Below are 25,281 nucleotides of genomic sequence, written 5' to 3' on the forward strand. Positions count from 1 at the left end.
GTGGCTATCATTCAACCCACCTCACTCCTCCAAGATCTCTCTGACATCGCCCCTCCCCTGAACACGCCAGAGGATGGGGCACAGGGCTGTGTTCAGTGGGACCTCCTGTGTGTGTAGGGGGTGTCACTTTTGGTGAGTTGGAAGCATCTGACTCCAGACAGCTGGCCTCCCTCATCCTCTTCCCAATGTGCCCCGAGCAGCAGAAAGGTCTCTTCTGAAATGGGCGGTGGGGCTGCAGGGGACAAGAGCAGGGCCTAGGGGACAATGGTCGGGGTTCTGCTGGGCTGGATGCCGCAGACGTGTCTGTCCAGGGCCTGCTCCCTTGAGCGAGTGACCTCGCCTGTGTCAGCCTCACTTTCCTGGGCGGTGAGATGAGAACGGACCGATCTCAAAGGGTTCAGTTAAATGGTGGCCGTGATCTGCAGGTCCATGGAACACCGTGCGTGCGTGCCAAACACACGCCTCTTGCCGGGGCGCCACTTGGCCTTGGAGGAGGTGGGGGAGGAGGGCCGGTCCCCCAGGATCCCTGGCGGGGGACTGGGAGGTCTTGGGAGCCTCAGACACGGGGCGAGAGGGCATCTACTCTCTGGTCGGGCTCACTCTCCCCCCGGTAGCTCCTGCTCTGCGGTGCGCGTGCCCTCACCCTGCCCACCTGTCTGATCTGCTTGAAGCCCTCGGCCGGCACGCTGGAGAAGATGTTGCACTCGGGCTGGCTGAGGATCTGGAAGGCCACGGCACAGTGGTGGTTCTCCAGGGGCGAGATGTCATTGTAGCGGATGGCCAGCTCCGTGCGGGCGTTGATCTGGTACCTGGGGTTGGAGGAGAGAGCAGGAGGGCCCTCGGGCACCCGCACTCAGAGGCACCTTCGAGTCAGGGCAGCAGCGCTGGTGGGGGGTGGGGGGGTGTATGGAGGCCGGAAGGGATGGAGGGGACCGCACTCTGCTCGTGCCGGGAACCCGCTTCTCCTGGCTCTCCCGGCTCTCCCGGCTCTCCGCTGCCCCTCCATCTCGATACCTCCAAGCTGTTACAGCCCTAACAGTGGACATCCTCAAGAGGCCTCAACTCCCCCCTGTCATGGGCCCTCAGAATGGTCAGGCACCCCGCAAACGTTTTCAGTATGTGGAGGAGGACCAGCTGCTGTGGGCACGGCCCTTGGCTGGCCTGTGCTCGGGCACGTCATCCGAGTGTGAATTGAGGGGATGGGTGCCCACGGGGACGCCTCCTCTGAGGGGCACAAACGTCCACACCTTGGAATCCGCTCTGGTCCTGACAAACGATGGCACGCTTCTCGGGCAGACCTGGCATCATCACCCACCCAGTAATATTCGATACGCAAATACACGAATCCGATAGAGCCACCAATGTGTCACTAGGAATGCAAACCAGCGCCACCCGGCCTGGACCCTGGCAGGTGCGTGGGGTGGCACTCTGGAGCCTTCGCCCCGGAGGCGGGAGTGGACCAACGTTCCAGCAAAGCCCGGCCCGTCCTCCTGGCTCCACGGCCTGCCCTGGACCCTCCCACCGCCCGCTCGCCCACACCCCTGCTCTTGCTGTCACAGCCCCTGCCTCTGCCTTGTTCCTGTTGGAAACGGGCTGGGGAGGCTGCCCACGGGGAGTGAGATCCAGAGACCGGGTGGGAGGGCTGCCCCTCCCCGTCCACGTGTGTGCGGGCGTCCCTGCCTGCTTCGGGGGAGGGAGGTCCTGCTGCCGTCGGGGCTCTGCCGGTGCAGACGCAGAGGGCTACGGCAGCCCCTCTGGGTTTGGTAACCTCCAAGCGTCCTGCCCCAGGAGGCCCAGGCCCCGGACAAAGTCCCAAGCGGCGAGCCACGTCCTAAGAGGTGGGGTGGAGCTGGGGGCTTAGGAGGCCTTGGCCGACAGCTCCAGCTTGCAACTGGCAGAGGGTTGAGCTGAAAAGTCCTCCTCTGACACCCAGAGGGCCCTTTACGAGGGAAAAAGAGACAGAGAACAAGACCGCGTACGTACGTGTTGTTGTAGCCTGGATGATCCAAATCATGGCAGATGGCCGCTGTCATTAAGATCAAGATATCCATTTGGGAGAATTTCTCCTGGATCAGAGAGAGAGTGGGATGGGGTGAGGAGGGGGCTGGAGTGGGGTGGGAAGCGGGTGATACAGGTGGATGAAGCCCCTCCGGCCGCTGGCCTGGTGGGGGAGGACCTGCCTCCCCCTGGGGTGGGGAGGGGGTGGGCACCCATTTGCTCATTGACAAAGCTTGGGCAGGGGGCTCCCCCAGACCCACCTGCAGCCCGCAGAGCCAGATCATGCTGTACATCATCTGGGTGACGCAGAAGCAGTGACGGAAGTTGTGGAAAGGGTTGTTACGGTAGTTGTCGTGCACGCAGAGCTGCGGGGACGAGAGGATCCGCCCTGTGGCCAGCTGCCCACCCCTCCCCCCAGCTCCTGGCACCTTCTTCCCGGCGCCAACTGCCTGCTGCCCGCCTGGTCCTCATCCAACTGCCCTCCTGTTTCCCGAGGGTGAGTCCCAGGGGGCCCAGGGGCCTGAGGATGTCCGGGGGCCACACCATGGCCCCCACGATCCCACCCCGGGGAAGGTGTCCCCAGGGGAGCCACGCTGGGGCGTGAAGCTTGGGGGGAGAGCTGGGGGGCTACATGTGGGGCGCTGGGTCCCCAGCCACCATCAAACTTTCCACAGGCTTTTAACATCTGGTTGTGAGCAGTATTATATTAAAAAGAAAGATCTGGGCTTCCCTGGTGGTGCAGTGGTTAAGAATCCGCCTGCCAATGCAGGGGACACGGGTTCAAGCCCTGGTCCAGGAAGATCCTACATGTCGCAGAGCAACTAAGCCCATGCGCCACAACTACTGAGCCTGCGCGCTAGAGCCCGCGAGCCACAACTACTGAGCCCACGAGCCACAACTACTGAGCCACGTGCCTAGAGCCCGTGCTCTGCAACAAGAGAAGCCACCGCAATGGGAAGCCCACGCACTGCAACAAAGAGTAGCTCCCGCTCGCTGCAACTAGAGAAAGCCTGCACGCAGTAACGAAGACCCAATGCAGCCAAAAAAAAAGAAAGATCTGCTGCTAAATACACACTCTCGCACACACACACCCTGGCAATCACACAAACGCAGTCACATGCATACGCTTACACGTGTTCACATGCACACGTACATGCACACACCCCACAAGCATGCAGGCACCGGCACTCACACACAATCACATGCACACACGCACAAATACAAACGCACACTCACATGCACACCCCCCACACGTGTACACACCTGCACAACACGCTCACTCACATACACGTGCTGCTTAGAACACCCTGCTTCACTTGACCCTCCCCGGTTCTTACTATTTTCTCACTCACCAGAGCAGGGACCTAAGAGCAGAGAGTGTTTTGGGGGAGGGGGACGGGCAGAGACTGGCTGACCGTCCCCGCAGGACTCTCATGGAAGCGTGGATTCCGTCTGTAGGAAGCCCGGGGCCATCAGGAAGGTGCCCACAGTCCATTCCCATGAAACTGTGTCGGGGGGACGGGGGGCCTGACACTCACCAGCCACCTCTTCAGGGTGATGGGGTTGATGCCAAAATCTCTGACCAGGCCGAGGTCGTGGTACATGTGCTCTAAGCAGCTCAGCATCTGCGGGCACAGGAGAAGGACGGTCAACAGCAAGAGCGGCCAGGAGGTGCGCTCAGGGCAGCCCGGGTGGCTTCTCCAGCCTCACGAAGAATCCACTGGGGAAACCGGAAACCACCCCACCCCGTCCCAGAACTGGGACGATGTCCCAGATGCAAAGTCCTTGATGGCCACCACACACGGCTCTTCCTCGAGGGCACAGCACAGATGCAGACCGGGTGCCAGAGTTTGGAAACGGGGGCCTTGAAGGAGCCCCCGGTAGAGCGCTGGGACTGCAGGGTCCCGGGTGAGAGCGGGAGGGCTGGAGTCCAGGCTGCTGGCCGGCTGCTGCCCGGATCACCCCAGCTTTGCCAGCAGCGCAAGCGCCCAGCCAGGGTTTTGCCGTCCAGAGGGGCTGTGGATCCAACAGCCCCGCTCCCCGCCCCACCAGCCTGTTCGCAGCTGCGGGCAACCCCAAGGAGCTGAAATATTTGCTGTGAAATCAGAGTCAAGAGGCGGAGGTGATCGGCAGACAAAACCATCTGGTGCCACTTATGTGGCAGCTTCGGAGCAGGAGTGACGCGTCTGTGCATCTGCTCGCGCGCTGACACTGCGGCGGGCCCTGGGCTGGGCAGCTGGATGATGCTGAGTGTGGAGGATGCATGAGGTGACCGAGAGGCCCCGCAGCCTTCAAGCCCGCGCTCGGCAGACGCAGCGTCGGGGGGGCACTCAGAGGTCAGCCCGCGAGAGCAGAGCAGTGTGAAGTCACCTCCCCGCCTGGTTTGCGATCGGAGAACGCTGGGCCCCTGGGTGACGCTGGGTGCGTCACCCCCCCTTGAAGGGAGAGAGGTGAACCACCACCACCCGGGAGCCCTGATGTTCTCGGGGTGCGAGCTGCTTCTTGGGTGGCCAGGTGCAGTTTTGGGGGCCAGGAGGGCTGCTGAAGCTTTCAGGTGTGTCCCTGCAGCTGTTCATCTTTGCTGTCCGCACTCCAAAGTTCACGGCATCCCCAGAGGCCAGGGCTCCCGTCTTTGAGCACCTCTGGTTTGCCACTGTGGGCAGCTAGGTGCTTTTCGGAAGCACCGGGACCCCTCCCAGGCTGCCCGGGGTCACGGAGGTGTGCTGGCGAGGGCCTGGGCCGGCAGACGGCCACACAGGCCGAGCCCACTGGCAGGGGGCTGGTCCCTCCTTTCATCCCCGCCCTGATGGCGGCTGCACATACACCCCGAGTGTGGAGGGACCGCCTTCGCATCCCGGATGCGTGGATCCTTCCGCCTCTCGACGTGAGGGTGGCGTTCCCTCTCTGGCCACAAGCAGCCTGTGCTCCAAGGAGGCAGGAACGGTGGGGGTTCCGCCATCAGGGCCCCAGCTTTGCTCTTCCTCCCTGTGGGCTGCTGAGGTCAGAATGACTTTGGGGAGCGTGAGATGTGCTCGGTAGCGGTGCTCGCCCACCTGCTGGAAGCAGGGATGCGTGTTCTGAGCTCCTGTGCGTCCACGTGCCCGTGGACAGGCCAGCGGGGTCCCCTGTTCAGTGGGAGCCTTTGGGACAAGTCCTAATGCTTCTCCTGGAAGACCTGACTCTTCTCCTCCTGCCATGGTCCCCTCCACCACGTCCATTTCTGATCATGCATCGATCTGGCAGGTGACAGCTGCACACTTAGAATGCCTCCCCCACCCCTGAACTTGCAGATCCAGCCCTGCGTGCTGACTGGTTGGACGGTTTGGAGCACACGTGTCACCTAGTTCCTTTTCTCAGGCGCCGGCCAGCACGCGGCTCTTCTCAGGGTGGACCAGGCAGGGTGGAGGCGGGATCTGCACTTTCCTGGCTCCTCTTGCTGGGGCTTTTCTCATCCTGGGAGACCAGCCAGGGAAGGCGGTTCCCACAGGAGAGTCCAGGCCCAGGCGGGGACACCTGGATGGTGAACGCTCGGCGTGCACCGTTCCTTTCCTGGAGCGCAGGGAAGTCGCTCTGCTGATCTCGTCCAAGTGGGTGAGCCCCTCCGGGCAGCCTTTCTGGGCTTCCGTGTTACCAAAAAGCTGGCAAGAGTCTGTCGGTTCTGGTGGCCTCATGTGCACGTGGAGGGACTTTTTGTTTTCTCCGGGTTCAGAGAGAGGAAGGTATAACTGATATTATAGACTAAACAACAACAAAACGATCTCCATGTTTGTGTTTTCTCAGCACAAGGGGAATTTTAAAGCAGTGTGTTGCTGTAAAAAGTCAACTCTGGGTCCCCGAGTCCTCACAGCTGCCCGGGTCGCCTACTCTCAGCAGCACCTCCAGTGGAAGCTCCTTCCTGAAATACTCCCCACGCCCGGGAGGCCTGCACTCTGCAGGCTCGGCAGCTGCCCCCGGGGATCAGGACACAGCCCGGGGGGCTGCTGGGAGGAGGGGGTGCGCCGAGCAGCCAGAGCCCGGGTTCGAGGCCCCGCTGCTCACCCGCTCCTCGGCTCTGACGCCCCTTCCCGAGCCCACCAAGGGGCAGTTTGGCTGCAAACCTGGAGAATCAAGTTGAAAGACAAAGAAGACAGAGGAGAAGCCGAGGAGAAGAGCGATGGGGCCACTCCCGTCTGGTCCCCGAAGGCCAGTCCCGGTCCCAGGCGGCTCCTGCACTCACCTCGTTGGGCTCCCAGAGCCAGACGTCGAAGGTGGGCTTCCGCAGGGCGTCTACGGTCTCGGGGGACAGCAGGTACTGGAGGGGAGAGGAAAGCACAGTGAGTGGCCACAGGGGCCTCTGGGTTGGGACAAAGGCCGGCCGTGCCTTCTCCCCTCGCCTCTTGCCCCCCTCTCAGGACACCTGGCTACCTTCTCAAAGGCCACACCCACGAGAATTCTGGAGGGCTCAAAACTACGGGGACAGACATCCCACCAGCGGTGGTCAGGGGCAGAGCGCTAGGAACGACCGCACAGGGGACGAGGGGGCGCTTGGGGGAGACAGAATGTTCACCCCTTGACCGTGGCGGAGGGTACGTGACCACGTAAGCCTGTCACACTTGATAGCGCTCCGCACTGCAGAAGGTGAACTTGACTGCATGCTAATGACATCCCGAGAAACCTGACTTTAAAAAATACAATGAAGTGAAATCAAGGGAAAAAATTTTTACTTGGCATAAATTCAAATAGTGGCTAAGAAGCTATTTTGAGGTTTGCTTTTGGACGCTGTCACTGGTTTAGCCGTGGGCTATAACAGCCCAGCTTGCTGGGGGCAGGCGCTGGTTCTATGGAACACCGGAGTTTAGGTTACATTGTCAGAGGAAATGGAAGATTTTAGACCCAAGACAGTCACGGTGTTCTGGAATTAGATATAGTCGTCTCCTAGGTCTTTCTGTTTGTTTTTTTAAAAGGAACCACTGTGGAGGACTGGCACCTTTTGTTCTGGACCTAAGCTGGGCCTCGTGACTCCCTGGGGCAGGATCCTGAGGTGTGGGTCACGTATTCCTATGGGGCAGGGCACTCGTGTCCATGTGAAAACCTTGGACAGTATTTAGCTTGTCTTTCGTATCCGAGTTGGGGAACCCCCTGGCAGGGAGGCTCTGGGAGGTTCTTTGCTGCTGTGGGAACAGTGGGGGGTGGCCTTGGGCACGGCCAGGCGCCCTGTCTGCAGGATCCCGGCCACCGCGAAGCCCAAATCTTAGTGGGAGAGAATGCAAAGAACAGTTGGGCCAGGATCCTCCTCAGCCACCAGCTGCAGGCGTTGTGAGATGGGGGACCACCATCACCGGACCCCTCTTTTGCAGCTGTCTGAAGAACCCTACCCCCGTTCCCAGGGCACTGCTGCTCTAACAAGGGCTGAGGTTCTCCTGTAACTGAGAAATCCTTTGTGTCCAAAGAGCAAAACTTCTCACAACAACTACATGTTGTTCAGGGACAGGAGATGCAGTGAAGCAGATTTTAAATAATTTAGTTGAAAATGAAAGTTCTTTCAAGTAACATTTGCACGTAAGAACCGTTTGTTCACTGAGTCGGCGATGGGGGCTGGCTGGACACTGGGGAGGAGCTCCGCTCTCTCGGCACAGTAAGCTTGGTCTGGGACCACTGTGGCTAAACAAACGTCAAAGAGAAAATATATCCTGCCTAAGAATAATGGGAGCATTCCACAGCCCAGGGCCCGGGCGGGAGCTGGTTTTGCAGATGTACAGACGGCAGGGGCCGGGTTGGGAGGCCAGGGGGGCCGAGGGTGGGAGGCTGTGGACACTGGCTGTGGTTTCTTCAGAGGCAGGATGTCACCTTACCTTGGGATAAGCGGGGACATCGCGTCGAGATGTCAACTTCTTGCTGTTATCCAAAAAACTGTACTTACAGGGACAGCTGGTCCTGAAGGGAAAAGCAAAGATTGTTTCTGGCACTGCCGCCTTGGTCTTGGTGTCACTTGGGCGGTGGATTGCGGGGACCTCATCGGAGCAAAACCGAGAAACGCAAAACCCAACCCAATCCGCATCCCACAAACCCCTTTGGTCTTATTTGTTACAGAAGAATAAGTCATAAAGCCAGTGACGCCTCGTTGCTAAACCCCGAAGACCCTGCCTGGACCTCCTGAGATAATACTGAGCTCTCAGCAAACATGGCATCTTCATTTTAGAGAAGCTCCTGAAAATCTCTCTTAAATGATGCGAGTAAAATACGTTTATTCTAAAAAATTCAAAAAACACAGAAGCAAAGTAAAAAAAAGTAAGTCCCCTTTCACCCACTTCTTTCCTCTAAATCTCACACCTGGCAATGCCTTCTGTTAAGTTTGGGGTACCTTTCCAGAATGTTCCTAGGTATGGACACACACGGACAGCCCCTGGTCCTTTTAAATAAGGATGGAATTGTACCAAGCTTGCTCTCTGGCAACTTGCTTTTTCCACTACCATGTCATAAACGCACTGCTGCTGCTTCAAAGAGCTCGACCTCATCAAAAAGCAAGTCCTCCTTGGGACCTCGGGCGTGGTGGACCTCGTAAGGTCATCAATCCTGCCTCCTGTGATAGACTTTCAGGATGTCCCCAACTGTTCCCCTTACACACACGTTGAGAGGCGAGTTTGATCTCTGACTCTGCTTTTCATTCCTTAACATCAAGGCATGAAGAACAGAACAGGGGCTTCCCTGGCGGTCCAGTGGTTAAGACTTGCGCTTCCGAAGCAGGGGGCCCGGGTTCTATCCCTTGTCGGGGAACTAAGATCCCATATGCCTCGGGTTGCAGCAACAAAAGCAAAACAAAACAAAAGAACAGAACAAAAGGAGCCTGGTGGTTTTGGAGGGAAGTCCCCTTCTGACATCAGGGGCGAGTGTGCTGGCCCGAGGGGGTCACAGCCAGTGACTGCAGGTCGGGGCTGCTCCAGGAGAGCCAGCAGCGCCTGAGCCCCCAGCCCACGTGGGCACCTTAACTCCTCTGGAAGGAACTTGAAGTCCCCCCACCTCAAATAGGGAGCACAGCGGGGGTGGGGCGTGGGTCTAACACCCCGCTCCCCGCCCTGCCCCTGCCTTGCGTGAGATTCCCAGGCTGGGGATGGGGCCAGCACAGAAGCTCATGCAGTTTGTAAATAAACTTCCATCTTCCAGGAGAGCAATTTATACCGTACTGTAAGAGCTGTAAAGAAATTCACATCCTTTAAGCTGCAAGTCTCCTCTGGAGAATTTATCGTAAGGAAAGAATTAGACGTAAGCAAACAGCTTGAAGGTATTCATCACAGTGTTACCTGTTGCTGCAAAAACACAAAACCAAACTAGAAGCCACCGGAACGTCCCCCGATGGGAAATAATTTAAACCATTGTGGTGCTTCAACGGGGAGGACTATTACGTCATCTTTAATTATGAGTATTATGTGAAGCGAGGGAATGTTGGGTGAAAAGGGAAAAAGAAACGTTGCCTACAGTATGTCCTGAAAGGTACTGCAAAACAATTGACCACGGAATGAGGAGAAAAGAACTCATTGGGTGGGTGAAAATGAGTGCTGGACCGCGGCCTTCTGGAAAAATGTTTGAGGCTGCATTTTCATCTACTGACTGTTTACAATGGTGTAAATGAAAAAAAATTACAACAGTATTTCGTAGCTGTTTTTCAAAACTGGCTGTCTGTGCGCAGAAGAACATCTGGGAAGCTCAGGGCTGGATTTCGACTGGGAGCGTCGTGGTCCCTGTTATTATTACTGACTTGCCCCCTCATCAGTATAGTCTGGAGGTTTGACAAGGTGGCTATGCCACTTGCAAACTCAGAATAATACGCCTGCTTCCTTTTTGGAAAAAGAGCCTCAGTATTACTTTCTTGGCGTGCTGCTATTCCTTCCCTCCACCCGATGCTTGCGAAAATCATCCGAGCTGCTTAAGACAGCTTCGTGTATGGAGCGGGATTTTAAGACAGATTTAGCAAAAGGGTAACAAAATGAGCCAAGAAAACGCTCCAACCAAACGCTTTCCGTGGTCGCCCTTGTAAGCGAGAACTCCCATTTACACACACACGTCTGAGCAGTGAGAACTTGGTCTGTGACTTAAGAGCATAGGTGGCATCGTCATGATTTCTTTCCTGCTTTTAACCTCTTTTGTACAAACATCCACACACGTGCTGGGCAGGTCAGTCCCGCGCCTTTCCCAGGAGGGCTGTGTAAGCTTCCACCACCGAAGATGATTTGACTGCTGGAATCCACTGCTTCCTTGAAAACGCCAGCGTTGGGAGGTCCTGCCGCGGCCTGCCCACCTCGGCCAGGCAGCCCTGCCTGCTCCCCCTGTGCCCCGTCGCCACGGGAACCAGCATCCTCTAGCTGACAGAGCAGCTGGCATGGCGCCTTTTCTTCTCTTTCTCTTTGGGGCTGGTTTTTGCTTTCATTTTCTGTGCTCCCAGCCTCCCCCCTCCTGGGGCTCAGTCCAGTGGTCAAGGCCATTTGTTTGGGATGAAAGCGGAGATGACAGACCCCAGAGCCCTCAGATGCCGCCCCGTGTTCCTGCAGCCCCCCTACTGGGGTGAGCCAGCAAGTTCCACTCTGCGGACACGTGCTCGGCGAGGCCGGGCCCTGCCCTGAATGTGGGCGGCCAATCCTCCCTCTTTCCTCTTGGGGAAAAAGCCAAGAGAAACCCAAGGCCTGTGTCTCAGGGGAGCGCAGCCTGTTCCGAGGGTGTTTGTGGGCCTGCGCCTCATCTGACCCAACTGCCATCCCTATTCCCTAGGGAAGGGCGGTTCTGGTCCATGCAGACCCCCGGCTCCAAGGCCACGCTGGGGTGTGCTTGTGGGTGGGTGAAGGTGGTCATCACTTCAGGCTCACTGGCCACCCGAGCGGGTACAGACCTGAGCTCAGCCGGGCTGGTGCCTTTGTTCCCCTCTCCGCCCCCCAGAGGCAGGATCACCGCCCGGCTGGGTTGACGTCCTCAGAAAGAGCTGCTCAGCTGTGCGACTCCCCCCCCCAGGTAATGAGCCTGGTCCCAGGATGCTGAATGACTGCACGGCCCCCTTGCGTGATTAAGATGGAACCCAGCCGTCAACAGAGACGCAGCGCAAGGGGCAGCGCAAGCAGCTTATCCTCCATCTGAGTTAATTTCTCCATAAAGAAAAGGGCAGGGCTGTTTGTATGGGGCACAAAGGGGTGCGAGGCTCCTGGGCCAGGGTCCCCGGTGGGTGATGCTGCTGTGGATTAGCCCTGAGCCCAGGAGACTGCATTTCTTTTTTCGCAGTGTGTCAGCACTGTTTGAGACTTTACCCCATTCTGTTTTCGACTGAAGAGTCACAATTACCCGTCTCTCACCTACATGGGCTGCTGTGAAAACTGCCTGCTGAGAAGACATGGCTCTGGAAGCGGCTGGGGCACAGGGAAGGCTCCTCTTTGGATCACAGCACTGTGAGTTCCAAAAATGTATTGATACTTCTTGTGGGGGGCGGGGGCGTGGAAGAGGCTTCATTACTTGGATGAGCCCCGGCTCTGCCCACTTTGCCCCTGACGGGTGCCTGCAGGTGACATCTTGCTTCCCTTGTGCTCTGAAATCGGGCAGGTCTTCTCCACATGGTCTATTGTGTCCCCCAAGAATCATATGGTGATGTTCTAACCCCCAGTACCTGTGACTGTGACCTCATTTGGAAATAGGGCTGTAACAGATGTAATGAGTTAAGATTGGTCACACCAAGTAGGGTGGCCCCTAATCCAATATGCCTGGTGTCTTTTCAAAAATGGGCCATTTGGACACAGAGACAGACACATACAAAAAAAAAGCCATGTGGAGACAGAGGCAGAGACTGGAGTGGTGCTCTACAAGCCAAGGAGCCCCAAGAATTGCTGACAACCCCTAGAAGCTGGGAGAGAGGCCTGGAACAGATTCTCCCCGAGAGCCTTCAGAGGGAGCCTGGCCTTCCTGACACCTTCATTTCAGACTTCTAGCCCTCAGAACTGTGGAAAAAGAAATTCCTATTGTTTTCAGCCCTGTAGTTTGTGGTGCTTTGTTATAGCAGCCACAGAAAACTAATACCACTTGGACGAAATTTTGTTTTTTCTCTTGCAACCTGACCCGCAGGGCAGTGCACGCCAGAAAGCACAGCAGGAGCATCACGTTGCCCCTGCCCCAGCCTGGCTCTTACAGGAGGGGCGGCGGAGGGTGCCTGCCACACGGCCGGCGGGGCAGGACCAGCAGGCGGGGGCTCCTGACTCACCCCGGCTGCTCTGGGCAGGTGGCAGGATTGAATCATTTGAGAAGGGATGAGAGGCCTCATTGTAAAACACCTTCTGCTTTTGAATCACTATGTCATGCCCCTGAAACTAACCTAACACTGTAAATCAACTATACCTCAAAACAAAAACGTAACCAAAACCCCGCCTCCTGCAAGTGCTCTGTGGGCTGTGTGGCTGCAGCATGTTTATGGGTGAGGTGACCCTACAGAGGGAACATGGGGGACGGGGCCCAGGGGCACCACCCGCTCGCCACAGCAGACACGGCACTCGGCCACGGGCCGCCAGTCTGAGGCTGGTCGCAGAGCGGCCGGGACAGGGCCTGGCTAATTAGCTTTTCTCCCCTGGGCGTTAGGACTGGCCACAGGATGGAGGTCCAGCACGTGGCAGCCAGAGGGCTAAGCTGAGCCGTCCAGATCCTGAGCCCGAGGACGACACCGTGACCAGAGGCCTCCTTCCAGCTGCTGAGCCGGGGCCCAGCCGCGCGGCTGCACGGGAAGCTCCAGGGCTCTTACTGGGTCACCTGAGGGCTCTGTCTCCTGACCCCATAGAGCCTTCCGCTTCAGGGACGGTGAGGACGAATTATTCACTCACAATTTTCTGTCGTCACGAACTCCTTTGCCCGACTTCCCCCAAATCCAATGGGATGAGACATCCCGAAGTCCAAAATACTTGACAAGTGAGTGGGCCACGAACGTGGCGTGGTCCCCGGAAGACACGCACCAACAGGCTCGGAGCCCGTCAGGCTAGTCCCCGAGCCCGCCCTGAGGCCGCCAGCCCCGCCCCTCCCCTGCGACCACCTGCTTCCCCTTCCCCTGCTGCACCGAAGGCCTTTGCATGCAGCCCCACTCTGCAGTAAGCAGGTTGCCCTCAATTTTGAAAAGTTAGGACATGATCTTCAAGATGTCGGGTGGCCTCGTAAGGCAATTTGGTGCTCTTGCACAGGGCCGTTCGTAGGTTCATCAGTCCCGTGAAATCCTGCTGAGCCCCAGCTGTCACCTCAGCCTCCTTAGTGGCGTGGCGTTCCGGGGGTGACGGGCCACACCGTCACCACGCGGTCTCTGGACGGGTGACCACGGGCGTGAAGCAACGCAGGAGAGCAGACAGGTGCAAGCTGGTCCCATCAGCAGAGCACTCGGGACAGCCCCGCACACAGCAAGCGCTCGATGTGTGCAACATCCAGCATCATCTTGGCTGACGCGGTGCATCTCTGCCCTTGACCTGAACATCTGCTTTAACCACGGTTTCGGCAAAGGGTCTGGCTGTAGCCCAAACCCCACTTTCCAAAAAATGCCTGGGGCATGTTTTTCATGGATTTCGGCAGCCTGGGCCACCTCACCCTGGCTCTCCAGGGGCATCTGTGGAGGGACCCTTATTCCGCGGGACAAGTGATTTCTGTGTCCAGAACGTGGCATCGTTCCCCTGACGGGCCGCTCTGTGCTATGGGGACGTCCGCACGGGATTGGGGCCTCCGGGACACCAGGACACTCGTACCCTGGAAGCCAAAGGCCTTTCTCCTTTTATCGTTCCCCTTTTCAAAAAATCGATGCCAACTTTGTTCAAGTTGGGGCCGTGAATCCTAACACTTTGATCTGCAAGAAGATTACTCTCCTTTTCTGTGAAGTCATCCTCCCAGCCTCCCTCTGCCATAAACTCTCTTTTATGATAAGAAAGCTGTGTAATTGAAAAGCAAATCCCAGACGGTGCCCACCCCAGCCAGAGCTGGGATTCTCCAGCTTTGCTTCTGGGGAAAAAAACCCCCAGGGCCCCCCCCCACCCCGGCTCCACATGGCCGCGCAGAGCTCTCCCCTGGCCGCCTGCCGCGGCTTGCCCAGCGCAGACCTTACCTGTTGCTTCTGGCTGCCAGCTCCTCCCTCATCTTTTTAATGTCACTCTTGCATTTCTCAACCTCCACCACTTTCAGTCCTTCCACTGGAGACCAAGAGAAACAAGGGGGTTACCATGGATACAGGTGGAGGATGGGAGGCTGGTAACTGGGGGCTCGCCCGTGGCTCCCACGTCCCCGGGGGTCGGGGGTGGGGAAGCTGGCTCAGACACTGGTTCCCACTCCCGCCCACACCGCTGATTCTCAGGCCTCCCCCCTCACTCAGCTCAGCCACAGCCCGTTCATCGTTCATCGCGTTCATCCACATGGGCCCTCGAGGACAGAAGCCCCTCCCCCTCCCCACTTCCCGAATCTCTACTCTTCCCACATCTACTTCTTGCTTTTTCTCCGTACCCCTAAGCGCCAGCTGAGGACATGGGACAGAGGATCTTTTATCCCCAAAAGAAAAAGGGGGTTCGTGTTCCCAGGGTAGGAAAATGCAACGAAGGGCTCGGGGAGCAAAACCACCGCCTTCCCAGCAAGGAGGAAAATTTCGTTAAGGTGAAAGCTTTGCATTTTAAGGTCCTGGGTAGAGCCGTTAACCAGGAGAGGTGTTGACTTGAAACGGATGAGAAATGATCAGGCCAGGTGAAGGACGAGCAGACGCTGGGCTTGGTCGCATTCCCAGGGTCCTGCAGTACGGGGTCCCCTAAGTCAGAACACTATTTTTTTTCATCAAAGGATGAACTGGCGCTCACGCCTGCCAGCGAGCATTCAACTTCAAGACGTTCACTCTGGCAGGTGCATATTTAGCTCAGAAACGCTGCCAGTTTTGGAACGGCTTTCAGATTAGAGTCAGTTCATAAGAAAGAAAAAAGATTAGCTTTGTTACTTGGTAATCACACCTCGATTTTTATGCAGAAAGATACTACCCACGATGCCACTCATTCCCCTTTTCATCAAGTGGCTCGGAATATGGCTAAAAATAAAATGCAGGTGATTTCTAAAAGAAAAACAAAGCAACTCAGCGACTTCCGCGGGCTTCCATCCATCTCCCACCCGCAGGAATTGTCAACAGCTCTGGAGCTCGCGGCTGGGGGAACCCTCCCAGCGCCGAGCCCCCGGGCGGCCCGCCAGGAACCACAGCCTCCCTGGGCGGGTTTTCTAAACATTTCAGTGTCGGGGCCAAGCGGGGGCAAGACTGTGCGAAACCACCGCTTCTTTCCGTCCAGTGGCAGGAATCTGGAGGATCTGATACTCGGATCTGGTCCCGCTGACCTGCTGCTTCTGTGCCGTGCGGGACGCCAAGGGAGAGGCTCAAAAACCATCTCCGCCCTCCTGTACCAGGACGCAGGACCAGCGAGGTGGGGGAGCCAGGGAACTTGACATCAGTACTTTGTGCTCCCACCAAGAGCCCACACCCTCCTTTGGGCGGGGGTGCGCTCAGCACTTTCTTGCATCGCGGACCCCGTTAGGAGGTGGATGAAACCATGGGTCCTCTTCCAAGAAAAAGCACATCAGCACACACCCTTTACGGTTTGCATTTGGACCAGGGGTGCGCGGCCTCCCAGGCATTTCTCAGCCTCCGTCCCATTGCAGGACGCTTACCCCGAGGAGGAGAGGACCACCGCGGAGCTGTGTCTGCGCGTCTGCTGCTGGGACAGATGGTAGATTCATCAGTGGCAGGAAGGGGCCCAGGAAGGGGTTGTTAACACGTGAAGGGCAGAAAATTTCGGAAAGTTGAATAGATCTGGAGAAGAGACCTGGCATGTGGCATAGACTTGGATCCAAAAAGTGGATCCATCTGGGGAAGAGATGGAGCACACAGTATAGAGTCCAAACAGGGTAGCAGTGCCCTGCCTGTCAGGGTCCACGGTTACCATTCTTTACGTTTCCAGCATCACTTTTCTGAATACAAAATAACCTATGATCATTGTAGAAAATGGAGGAAATACAGAGTATCTCAAAGAAGGGTATTTAAAAATTTATCCATGGGACTTCCCTGGTGGTGCAGTGGTTAAGAATCCGCCTGCCAATGCAGGGGACACGGGTTCGAGCCCTGGTCCGGGAAGATCCCACATGCCGTGGAGCAACTAAGCCTGTGCGCCGTAACTACTGAGACTGCACTCTAGAGCCCGCGAGCCACAACTACTGAGCCTGCATGCCACAACTACTGAAGCCCGTGCGCCTAGAGCCCGTGCTCCGCAGCAAGAGAAGCCACCGCAGTGAGAAGCCCATGCACTGCAACGAAGAGTAGCCCCCGCTCGCCGCAACTAGAGAAAGCCCGCATGCAGCAACAAAGACCCAACGCAGCCAAAAAAAAAAAAAAAAAAAAATTTATCCATGATCCTTTTGGCCCAGAGAACTCATTTAATATTGTATATATTGGTGTGTATCCTTGCAGGCATTTTTCTCCCGCCCCCATGCAATCTAAGTATCTATTTATCTTTCTTAATTTAAAAAAGGCAGAATTGGGATCATGTTTTCTCATTTGCTTTTCTCCATCATCAACAAGTCAAGGATGCTCCTGTTAGCAGCTGCCTCCTAGCTCATGGTTTTTGGTGGTTGCCTGATGTTTGATTGTGTGGATATTGAAATTGATGTAGATCAGGTTCCTTGGCCATTTACTGGGGGTGATGTTAAGATTAAGCCTTTTGGGCAACACGGAATGATTGAATTTACCGCAATGATGTTTATGAAATAGAGCCTGGTTGCCAAGGAAATTGATAGTGCATAATGACATGGCAAAAGTGCATTAATCAATGGAAGAGAAAAACAATGCGTCACGGGATTAAAGAGCCAGACCGCCGGGAGGAAGCCAGGAGGCAGTGAGAGCGTGCGGCGGATTCAGGCACCAGCAGACCCAGGGCTGCCGCTCCCAGGCCTTGCTGGACACCAGGCTGCCTTGTGGAAGATCCTGGGGGAGGGAGAAGCCCGTCCGAGCTGGACGACTCAGGGTTGAGACGGATGTCAGCTTCCCACTCGTCAGTCTCAAACTTTAAACACAGGCGGGCACGGACCAGAACCCCAAACTAAAGCAGAGGCTCCGCAGCCCCAGGCTGACTGGCAGCATGAGTGCCGCCTGGGCACTGCTGTTCCCTCAGACTTTAGAAGGGGTTCTGTGGGTCTCTGTAGGTCACGGCCACCCTGGAGGACCTTTAAGAATGATTTTCTAAGAGGGACACTGGCTTCGGGGATGGGGCCTCGGCTGGCAGGAGTAACAGCACGGGCACGGTCAGGTCACGAAGGCAGCTCTGTCCTACTCGCTTCTCCCCCTGCCCCATTGGGCTCTCCTAAGAGGCCGGCTGTGGGCAGGCGAGGCCCTAGTTAGGCTGCAGAGCTTTGGAAGTTGTTTATAGCCACGTAGGAATAGAGCCTCGGATTTCAGCACTTCCTCCAAGGACTTTGGTAAAGAATTTGCATAAAGTACATTTCCCCAGTGACCAAAAAAAGCAAGCTTTGGTTTCAGTCTTCTGGGTTGTTTGCACGACCTGGCTGTAAACTTTGCCCCATGGGGCCAGCTCTCTAGTCTGTAGGTTCTGGGCCAGGCCCCAGCAGGGACAAAGGCCGAACAGGGGCAGGACTGCCCTGTGCCCACTGCAGGGTGCCTGGGCCCTTTCCGCGAACAAGGAAGGAAGGAAGGGAGGGAGGGGCGCCCTTGGATGGTCCATCTCCAGCCGGGAAGTGAGGGGAGGCCCTGGACGCCCTGTGTTTAGGAAATGGCTTCTCACCGAAGCGAGACCCCAGCCTCCTGGAGAAGGAAAACATTTCGTAGAAAAGGAAGGAAAGCTTTTAAGGTGAATTAAGAGCTATGGCAAAATCTACATTTGATTCCAAAGAATTATACACTTGAGAAGGTAAAAAAAAGAGCAGGAAATTCCATTGAAAACAAGTCAAATCGATGTAATGTGGTTTACAGATGGGCAGTTCTAGCTGGTGCCTCTGAATTCAAGAAGCAGAGAACCACTCCTAACAGCTCGCACATACCAGACAAAGTGTGTGTGTGCGTGAGCGTGGCGTGTGTGTGTGTGTTTCTACGTGTGTGTACATGGGGGTTCGTGTATGTGTGCGAGTGTATGTGCCTACGTTTCTGTGTTTACGTGTGTGTGTGTTTACGTGTGTGTGTCTGTGTGTGTATGTGTGTGTGTGTGTCTGTGTGTGTGTGTGTGTGTGTGTGTCCACATCTGGCCGGGCTCAGCGGAGCAGCCTGGCAGCCATATTCCCGGCAGCCTTCCCAGGCCGGCAGTGCAGGCCGGCTTGCTTCTGGCAGCTCTGCAGGGTCAGGGCTGACCTTCTGAGTGGCTGGGATGACCAGTTCCCCAAATGACCTGCGGGAGAGGTCCAGCTGCAGAACCCCTGTCCTCAAAAGGCCTCCCCTGTCCATTTCCAAGGTCCCTGCGATGTCTTTGGGGGAGGCCCTGATTGCTGTGTCTGGGCGGCTCTCAGGAACTCATACCCCCCGGGGCTCAGCACAGGTGAGGTGATCGTGCCCACCTTCGCGCTAATGCAGAGGCTGGTGGAGCCCGGGGAGCGGTCAGCCGCAAGCGCTAGGAAAGGATGCGCCCAAAGCCAGGTGGAGTTCAAGGAGGATGAGGGCCACCTCCGGGGGTGCGTGGGCCCCCAGAGCCACGTTCCTGTGGGCAGCGGGCAGCCAGGAGGAGGTGGGGAGGCCGGGGGCTGATGCAGGGAGAGGTACCAAAGTGGGCCATGGGGGGAGGCCGTTGCCCACACCTGGCCAACTGACCGCAGCTCCTGGAACCCTAACCCTAACCTCCAAGCTCTCTCCATCCCACTCCTTCAGTGCCCAGGTCTCTGGTGCTAGAAATTAATACCAGTAGTAAAAACACTAGTAATTTTGATCTGTGCAGTGAGCCTGAGCTGGGGGATGAAGGGGTGATGCCATCCTCCAGGTAATTTATGCGCACGTGCATGAATTATCTGATTTACACAAGAGCCCCAGGAGGAGATGCGAGCTAGTTCTGGAGGATTCCGGGCAAGGACATGCTGGGGAGAAGGTCATCGGGGATCCATCCTTTAATGGTCTTCAATCCACAAGCCACTTGAAGGCAAAATAAAAACACTTCTCGGCCTGATTGCTGTCCCCTCGGCCAGATACCGGAAGCCTCTCAAGTTGAAGTCGACACAGCTCTCTGTAGGAGTTCTGAGAATTAATTAATGGCCTCTTCAACTTGCCTGTTTCCAAGGAACAGCGGCACTGGAGCCGGCTTCCGTGTGGGGCGGGGGGAAGTGGTCAGTGGAGCCGGAGAAGAGGAGGACGAAGCAGGAGGCACCTGTCGCCCCCCACCCTTCCCCACCCCCCGGGCATCTGCTCTCCAGGTGGGGACTGTATGACTGTTCATCTCTGTGATTGTAGGTGGTGACCCGGCAGTGAATGTTTTTTGTGTTCTTTGGCTGAACTCCTTCCCACGTCCAGAGAGCTCCCTACTCTATGGGGCTTGGTGGGAAGCTGAGCTTGCCGCCCATGGCAGAAGATGGAAACCCCAAATGCTCACGGCAGTGGGTTGAACTGTGCCCCTGTAAAGGACAGGCTCACATCCTGACCCCCAGAATGAGAGTGTGACCTTGTTTAGAAAAAGGATCTCAAGATGAGATCATTCTAGGTGAGGGTGGGCCCTAAATCCACAGACAGGTGTCCTGATAGAAGGACGACCTGAATGCAGATGCAAGGGGAGAAGACCATGTGCAGGCGGCGGCAGCCTGGAGTGATGAGGCCATATGCCAAGGCCCGTGGGCATCCTGGAAGCTGGAGCAGGCCTGGGACAGATTCCCCTCCAGAAGGAACTGACCCTGCCAACACCTTGATCTCGGACTTCTGGCCTCGAGACAGTGGGAGAATTCATTTCTGTTGTTTTAAGCGCCCCAGTTTGTGGTGCTTTGTCATGAGAGCCACAGGACACTAACACTTGCTTTCTTTGGCCATGCTTGCAGCGAGGGTGTGGGCACCTGATCCAGCTCTGTCCAGACTCTGGATCTGTAGCTCGTGTACAGAGAAGCAGCCTGATGTATGCAGCAGTGGCCACAGGGGCTATGGGGGTCCAAGCACAGATCTAGGGGTGCCGGGGGGTACTGTACATCTGGGGCTCAGATCCACCAGATCGGCATCCTCACAGCATCAGCTCTACGTGGGGTTTGGGTCATCGCTCCTCCTGCAGAGCTACTGAGCCCTGGTCCTGAGCCCTCCTGACACTCAGGGGAGCTCCCCCAATCCCTTAGGGCAAAACCTCTTTTCTGCTCAGGGCAGCCATGACCAGTGTTTGCGGCTGTAGCCGCAAGGCCAGCTGTCACAGCTGCCTTCTAACCTGCATCCTCAGGCCTTCCCCGCCCCGCTGTGACACTGGCCCCCCCACGGGGAAAGGTGATGGTGAGAGCAGCCCTGCCAGGACCCCGGGGCTGGTCCCAGTTTTATTTACTTTTCCAATTTGCTGAATGAACTTGAGCAGGTCACTTAATCTCTTGGTGGCTCCTTCATCACCAACGGGGAAAATAAAACTGTTCTAAAGCTCTAATGACCAAATGGATTTTATTTTTTTATCCAAACCAAAGTTTCTTTATTTTGAAGCTCTCTCTTTTGAAAAAACATCCAGCAGAAACAATGTGCTATATTCCAACCCCTTTATTTTTAAAGTATCAGCACCACTCCCAGAAAACTAAGTTCACAGCAGTTTCTGGGTACCATGATTTTTGGGGGAGAAAAACAAAGCTCCCAGGGTGATACGACCAAATAGATTTTAAAAATGTTGCCATACTTTGGAAAGGGTAAGTATATAAATCATGATTCAAGTTATTTAGGTGAATTGGTTTTGGACATGATCCTGAATTTTTTTTCTTGGAAAAAATCCAAGCAATTCATACAAGATATGAAAAGTGACATTCAGTGAGTCAGCCAGGTAGAGTCTGTGATGCCACGACCCTGATGGCCTCAGGTTTGGAGTTTGTTTACTCATTCCGGAAGTCAGTAAATGTGGTGACCATGAGCCATTAACCTTGGCCTTGACACTGACAAAGAGCCTTCCCGTTGTGCATTGAATGGGGAATTGCGGGTCACGTGGAATTCAAGCTTTGTTCCTTATTTGATGGATGGGAACACAAAGGGTGAGTGACTGGAAGCTGTTTTCCTCCCAGAGTTTCAGCTATTTGGTCACTGAATCAAGACTCGGTAATGATTTAGTAGACATCCTCCCCCAAAATTGTGAAACCACAGAGTATGGGTCGGTGCATTCTCATTTATGTAAAAAGACACACAAGTTATTCTGCAGAAGTTCTTCTCTGGAGGGGGTTACATCTGGGGGGCTCACGGTTTCGTTCTGTGCTCTCCTGCACTGAAGAGACCCTATCCCAGGGGTTGTGCTACGATGATAAGTACCATGTTGCAAGTTACTGCATACTTATAAGATGACACTTATAACACGTCACATGTTACTGAGTTACTTTTAAAATAGAAATAAAACACTTAAGATTCATTACTGTTCTAGCCCTTGTTAACTTCAGAGGTAAGTTTCGTGCATTTCCCAAAGAAAAGACATTTGCTGTCAGCCTCACCTCCGTTGCCATCACCAAGTGCCACGGTTTTAAGTGGTTACGTTAAACAGAGGTTAAAAGACAAATCAGCGAAAGGGAATCAACATGCCACTCACATTCAACGCGCTTCTCTAGCACTGCCAAGTGATGTGCAACTTCAGCTTTCAGTTCATTGATTTTAAATGCTCTAGGAAGGAAAAAACAAAACAAAACAACATAACTCATCAAATTCTCCAAGTTAAGATGGGTTCAGCCAACATCTGCTGACTCCCTGCCGTAGTGAGGCCTACAGGTGGGCTGGTGAGGAGCTCGAACAGAGGAGTTGCTTTTAAGGAACTCACGGGAGTTGGGGGGGGCGGTGAGGGGGAGGAGGAAAAAGACACACCCTTGAATTATCTCAAAGGTGTATTTTCCAAGATGGGAATGTAGAGCAGGTATGCTTACTTCCCCATACATGGGCAGTGAGCAGATGCTCTCCAGGGAGGACCGGGTCCTCTGCTCACAGCGGGCATGGTCCAGCCCCACACCCTGCCCTGCTGGGCACAGACCACCTCAGGGGACCTGACGCGCCCTTCTCCGGGCTCCAACCCATTCAGTTCAACAACTCTTGGGCTTTAAGAAAATACCCTACGGCCTTTCCCCATTTTAACTACCCTCGGGCAGTAAGGTGCCACGGCGAGGTAACTGAGAAATGGAAAGCACTGACCCAGAACCGGCAGGATAACTCAGAATGGAGAGGAAGCCGCACAGCTACACAGGATCTCTGTGAGAGCTGTCAGTTCTTGTAGGTTGAAGTCCTAGCCCCAGAAGAGCCAGCTGGGAAAATTACCAGCAACACGGGCTCTCGTTCTGAAAACACCCGCTTGACATGGTCTGTGGCACCTGGCGAGCGTTTCCTGGACCCCATCCAAGCTGGCTTAGGTACGTAAGTCCCCAAAGGATTCCACTGGGGACGCAGCTTCTGGGGTCAAGTGATGTATCAGAGCCTGCCGGCCAAGACAGCCTCAGAGCAAGTGGCCCACCCCAGCCATGAAGAGAAAAAGCACCCAGGTCTGGAGATGACGTATCTAGAAGATTCTGTACCTTGAGAACTGCTCTGCCACCTGGGTCAGCACGCTCTGGATCAATTCTTCTTTCTCTGCAGACGAAGAAAGAAAGACTGATGGAAAAGGGCACGCTGTGCGGACCATGGGCTGAACCCGCACGTGGCGCCAACGCCATGCCAGGGCGCCGCCCGGGTACCTGGAGGGATGCTCTGGCTGCCTCTCAGCAGCAGGGCCTCTCCTGGGCCTGGGATTTCCTGTCCCCCTGCAGATGCTCTTTCCCTCCTGGACTGCTCTCAGCGGTGCCTGGGCAGCGTGAGTGGGGCTGAGGTCCTCCCCCGCTCAGCACCAGCCATAAAGAGCAGGCAGGACTGGGACACTTTCATGTGGTGCCCTGGCCCATCTTACAGGGGCGATTAGCATGACAAAGCGAGTTCAAGGCATATGTTGAGTGCAAACAGTGCTCTCACGGCAGGGCCCAGGGAGAGGAAGCAGGCGGGGTGAGCAAGTTCGTCCCTTTGTTGCCTGGCACATAAAACCGGGCTGGGTGGCTGGTTTTACAAGGTTCAGGTCCCAGGCTGAATATAACCTGCCTGTTTTCCTGTTTCCTGACCGGGCCCAAGGCGGGATGCCTCATAGGAAGGTGTAGACTGCACGGCACTGTTCCAGCAACTCCACCCTCTGAGGAAGGGAGGGTTCTCCTCCTGGATCCAGATGGCCATTTAGTTCACGCCCTGAAATGCTGGGGACCTAAACAAGGCCTCCTCCTGAACTCATGTCATCTTCTATATTGACTCTAAAACCAACGCAAGTCAAAACCAAACCAAGCCTGTCCAGACAAACAAAAAACCTTGATAATCCAATTTGGCAACAGGGCTGAAAAGCTAAAAATGATCTAGTGTCTTCGTTTCTAGGAGAAAGATGTTCATCACAATGTTATTTAACACAGTGAAAACTGTAACGGCCCATATGCCCATCAAATGCACATCACTTATAGCATATAAATGATGGTATATCTGTACTGTGGAAACATATTCTGCTATTAGGAATAACACCTTGGAAAATGTTCATGTCTATTGTTAAAGAAAAAAAAAATGGTAGTACAGTGTGATCCCATTTCTGAAAACTTGGGAGGATACATTCCAAAATAATAATTGTAGTTGCTTTTTGGTTGTAAGATTATATATACACTTTTTTCCTTATTTTTGTTTCTCTATATCTAATACATTTCTATAACAAACATATGTTAATTTCATAAAAGTATTTTAAAAATTAATCTAAATTAACCTCTTGGACCTTATTCCTTCACTTGCCAACAGAAAGGGTGGACCAGATGACCCAAGGTTTCCTCTGGCTTTAGCATTCTATGACTTGATGAGAAGAAGGGAAACAATGTCTTGCTGTATCTCTTGGAAATATAAGAGTAAAAATGTCAGCCAGGAAACTTCATTGAGCCATATGTTGAGCTGATCCAAGTTCTATCCTTCAGAGAGGCCCACACCTATCAGGGAAGAAAGATGGTGACTCCACTGACAAGAATCACCAGAGAGAAGGTTTCACAGCCTTCCTCGGTGAACTCAGCAGGATTTTAGATCACTTATTCTGAAATCTTTTGCACAGCAAAGGAAACCATAAACAAGACGAAAAGATAACCCTCAGAATGGGAGAAAACATTTGCAAATGAAGCAACTGACAAAGGATTAATCTCCAAAATATACAAACAGCTCATGCAGCTCAAAATCAAAAAAACAAACAACCCAATCAAAAAACAGGCAGAACACCTAAATAGACATTTCAGCAAAGAAGACATACAGGTGGCCAAGAGGCATGGAAAAGATGCTCAACATCACTAATTATTAGAGAAATGCAAATCAAAACTACAATGAGGTATCACCTCACACTGGTCAGAATGGTCATCATCAAAAAATCTAGAAACAAATGCTGGAGGGTGTGGAGAAAAGGGAACCCTCTTGCACTGTTGGTGGGAATGTAAATTGATACAGCCACTATGGAGAACAGTATGGAGGTTCCTCAAAACACTAAAAATAGAACTACCATATGACCCAGCAAGCCCACTACTGGGCATATACCCTGAGAAAACCGTAATTCAAAAAGACACATGCACCCCAATGTTCACTGCAGCACTATTTACAATAGCCAGGACATGGAAGTAACCTAAGTGTCCATCAACAGATGAATGGATAAAGAAGATGTATATATATTCCATATATACAATGGAATATTACTTGGCCATAAAAAGGAATGGAATTGGGTCATTTGTAGAGATGTGGATGGGCCTAGAGTCTGTCATACAGAATGAAATAAGTCAGAAGAGAAAAACAAACATCGTATATTAACACATATATGTGGAATCTAGAAAAATGGTACAGATGAACCTATTTACGGGGCAGGAATAGAGACGTAGATGTAGAGAACGGACATGTGGACACGGATGGGGGAAGTGGAGGGTGGGCTGAATTGGGAGATTAGGATTGACATAAATACACTACCATGTGTTAAATAGATAGCCAGTGGGAACCTGCTGTATAGCACAGCGAGCTCAGCTTGGTGCTCTGTGATGACCTAGATGGGTGGGATGGGGGGAGGAGGGGAGGGAGGTCCAAGAGGGTGCGGATATAGGTATACATATAGC

The 25,281-nt window shown here is 54.5% G+C and overlaps 1 protein-coding gene across 2 annotated transcripts in view; it reads right to left on the bottom strand.

Moving 5' to 3' along the window:
- PDE9A (phosphodiesterase 9A) overlaps window positions 1–25,281 on the bottom strand; it is a 99,480-nt gene that overhangs the window by 9,166 nt on the left and 65,033 nt on the right. For both annotated transcript variants that reach the window (XM_061192834.1, XM_061192833.1), the window contains exons 5-13: window positions 22,669–22,723; window positions 21,702–21,772; window positions 14,069–14,153; window positions 7,830–7,911; window positions 6,215–6,289; window positions 3,537–3,623; window positions 2,259–2,363; window positions 1,984–2,066; window positions 653–809 (exon numbers count right to left, since the gene is read on the bottom strand). In XM_061192834.1, coding sequence (XP_061048817.1) covers window positions 653–809; window positions 1,984–2,066; window positions 2,259–2,363; window positions 3,537–3,623; window positions 6,215–6,289; window positions 7,830–7,911; window positions 14,069–14,153; window positions 21,702–21,772; window positions 22,669–22,723 — 800 coding nt within the window. The remainder of the gene's footprint in view (window positions 1–652; window positions 810–1,983; window positions 2,067–2,258; window positions 2,364–3,536; window positions 3,624–6,214; window positions 6,290–7,829; window positions 7,912–14,068; window positions 14,154–21,701; window positions 21,773–22,668; window positions 22,724–25,281) is intronic.

The sequence above is a fragment of the Eubalaena glacialis genome, chromosome 6, assembly GCF_028564815.1.
Source record: "Eubalaena glacialis isolate mEubGla1 chromosome 6, mEubGla1.1.hap2.+ XY, whole genome shotgun sequence".
NCBI classification, from domain to species: Eukaryota; Metazoa; Chordata; class Mammalia; order Artiodactyla; family Balaenidae; genus Eubalaena; species Eubalaena glacialis.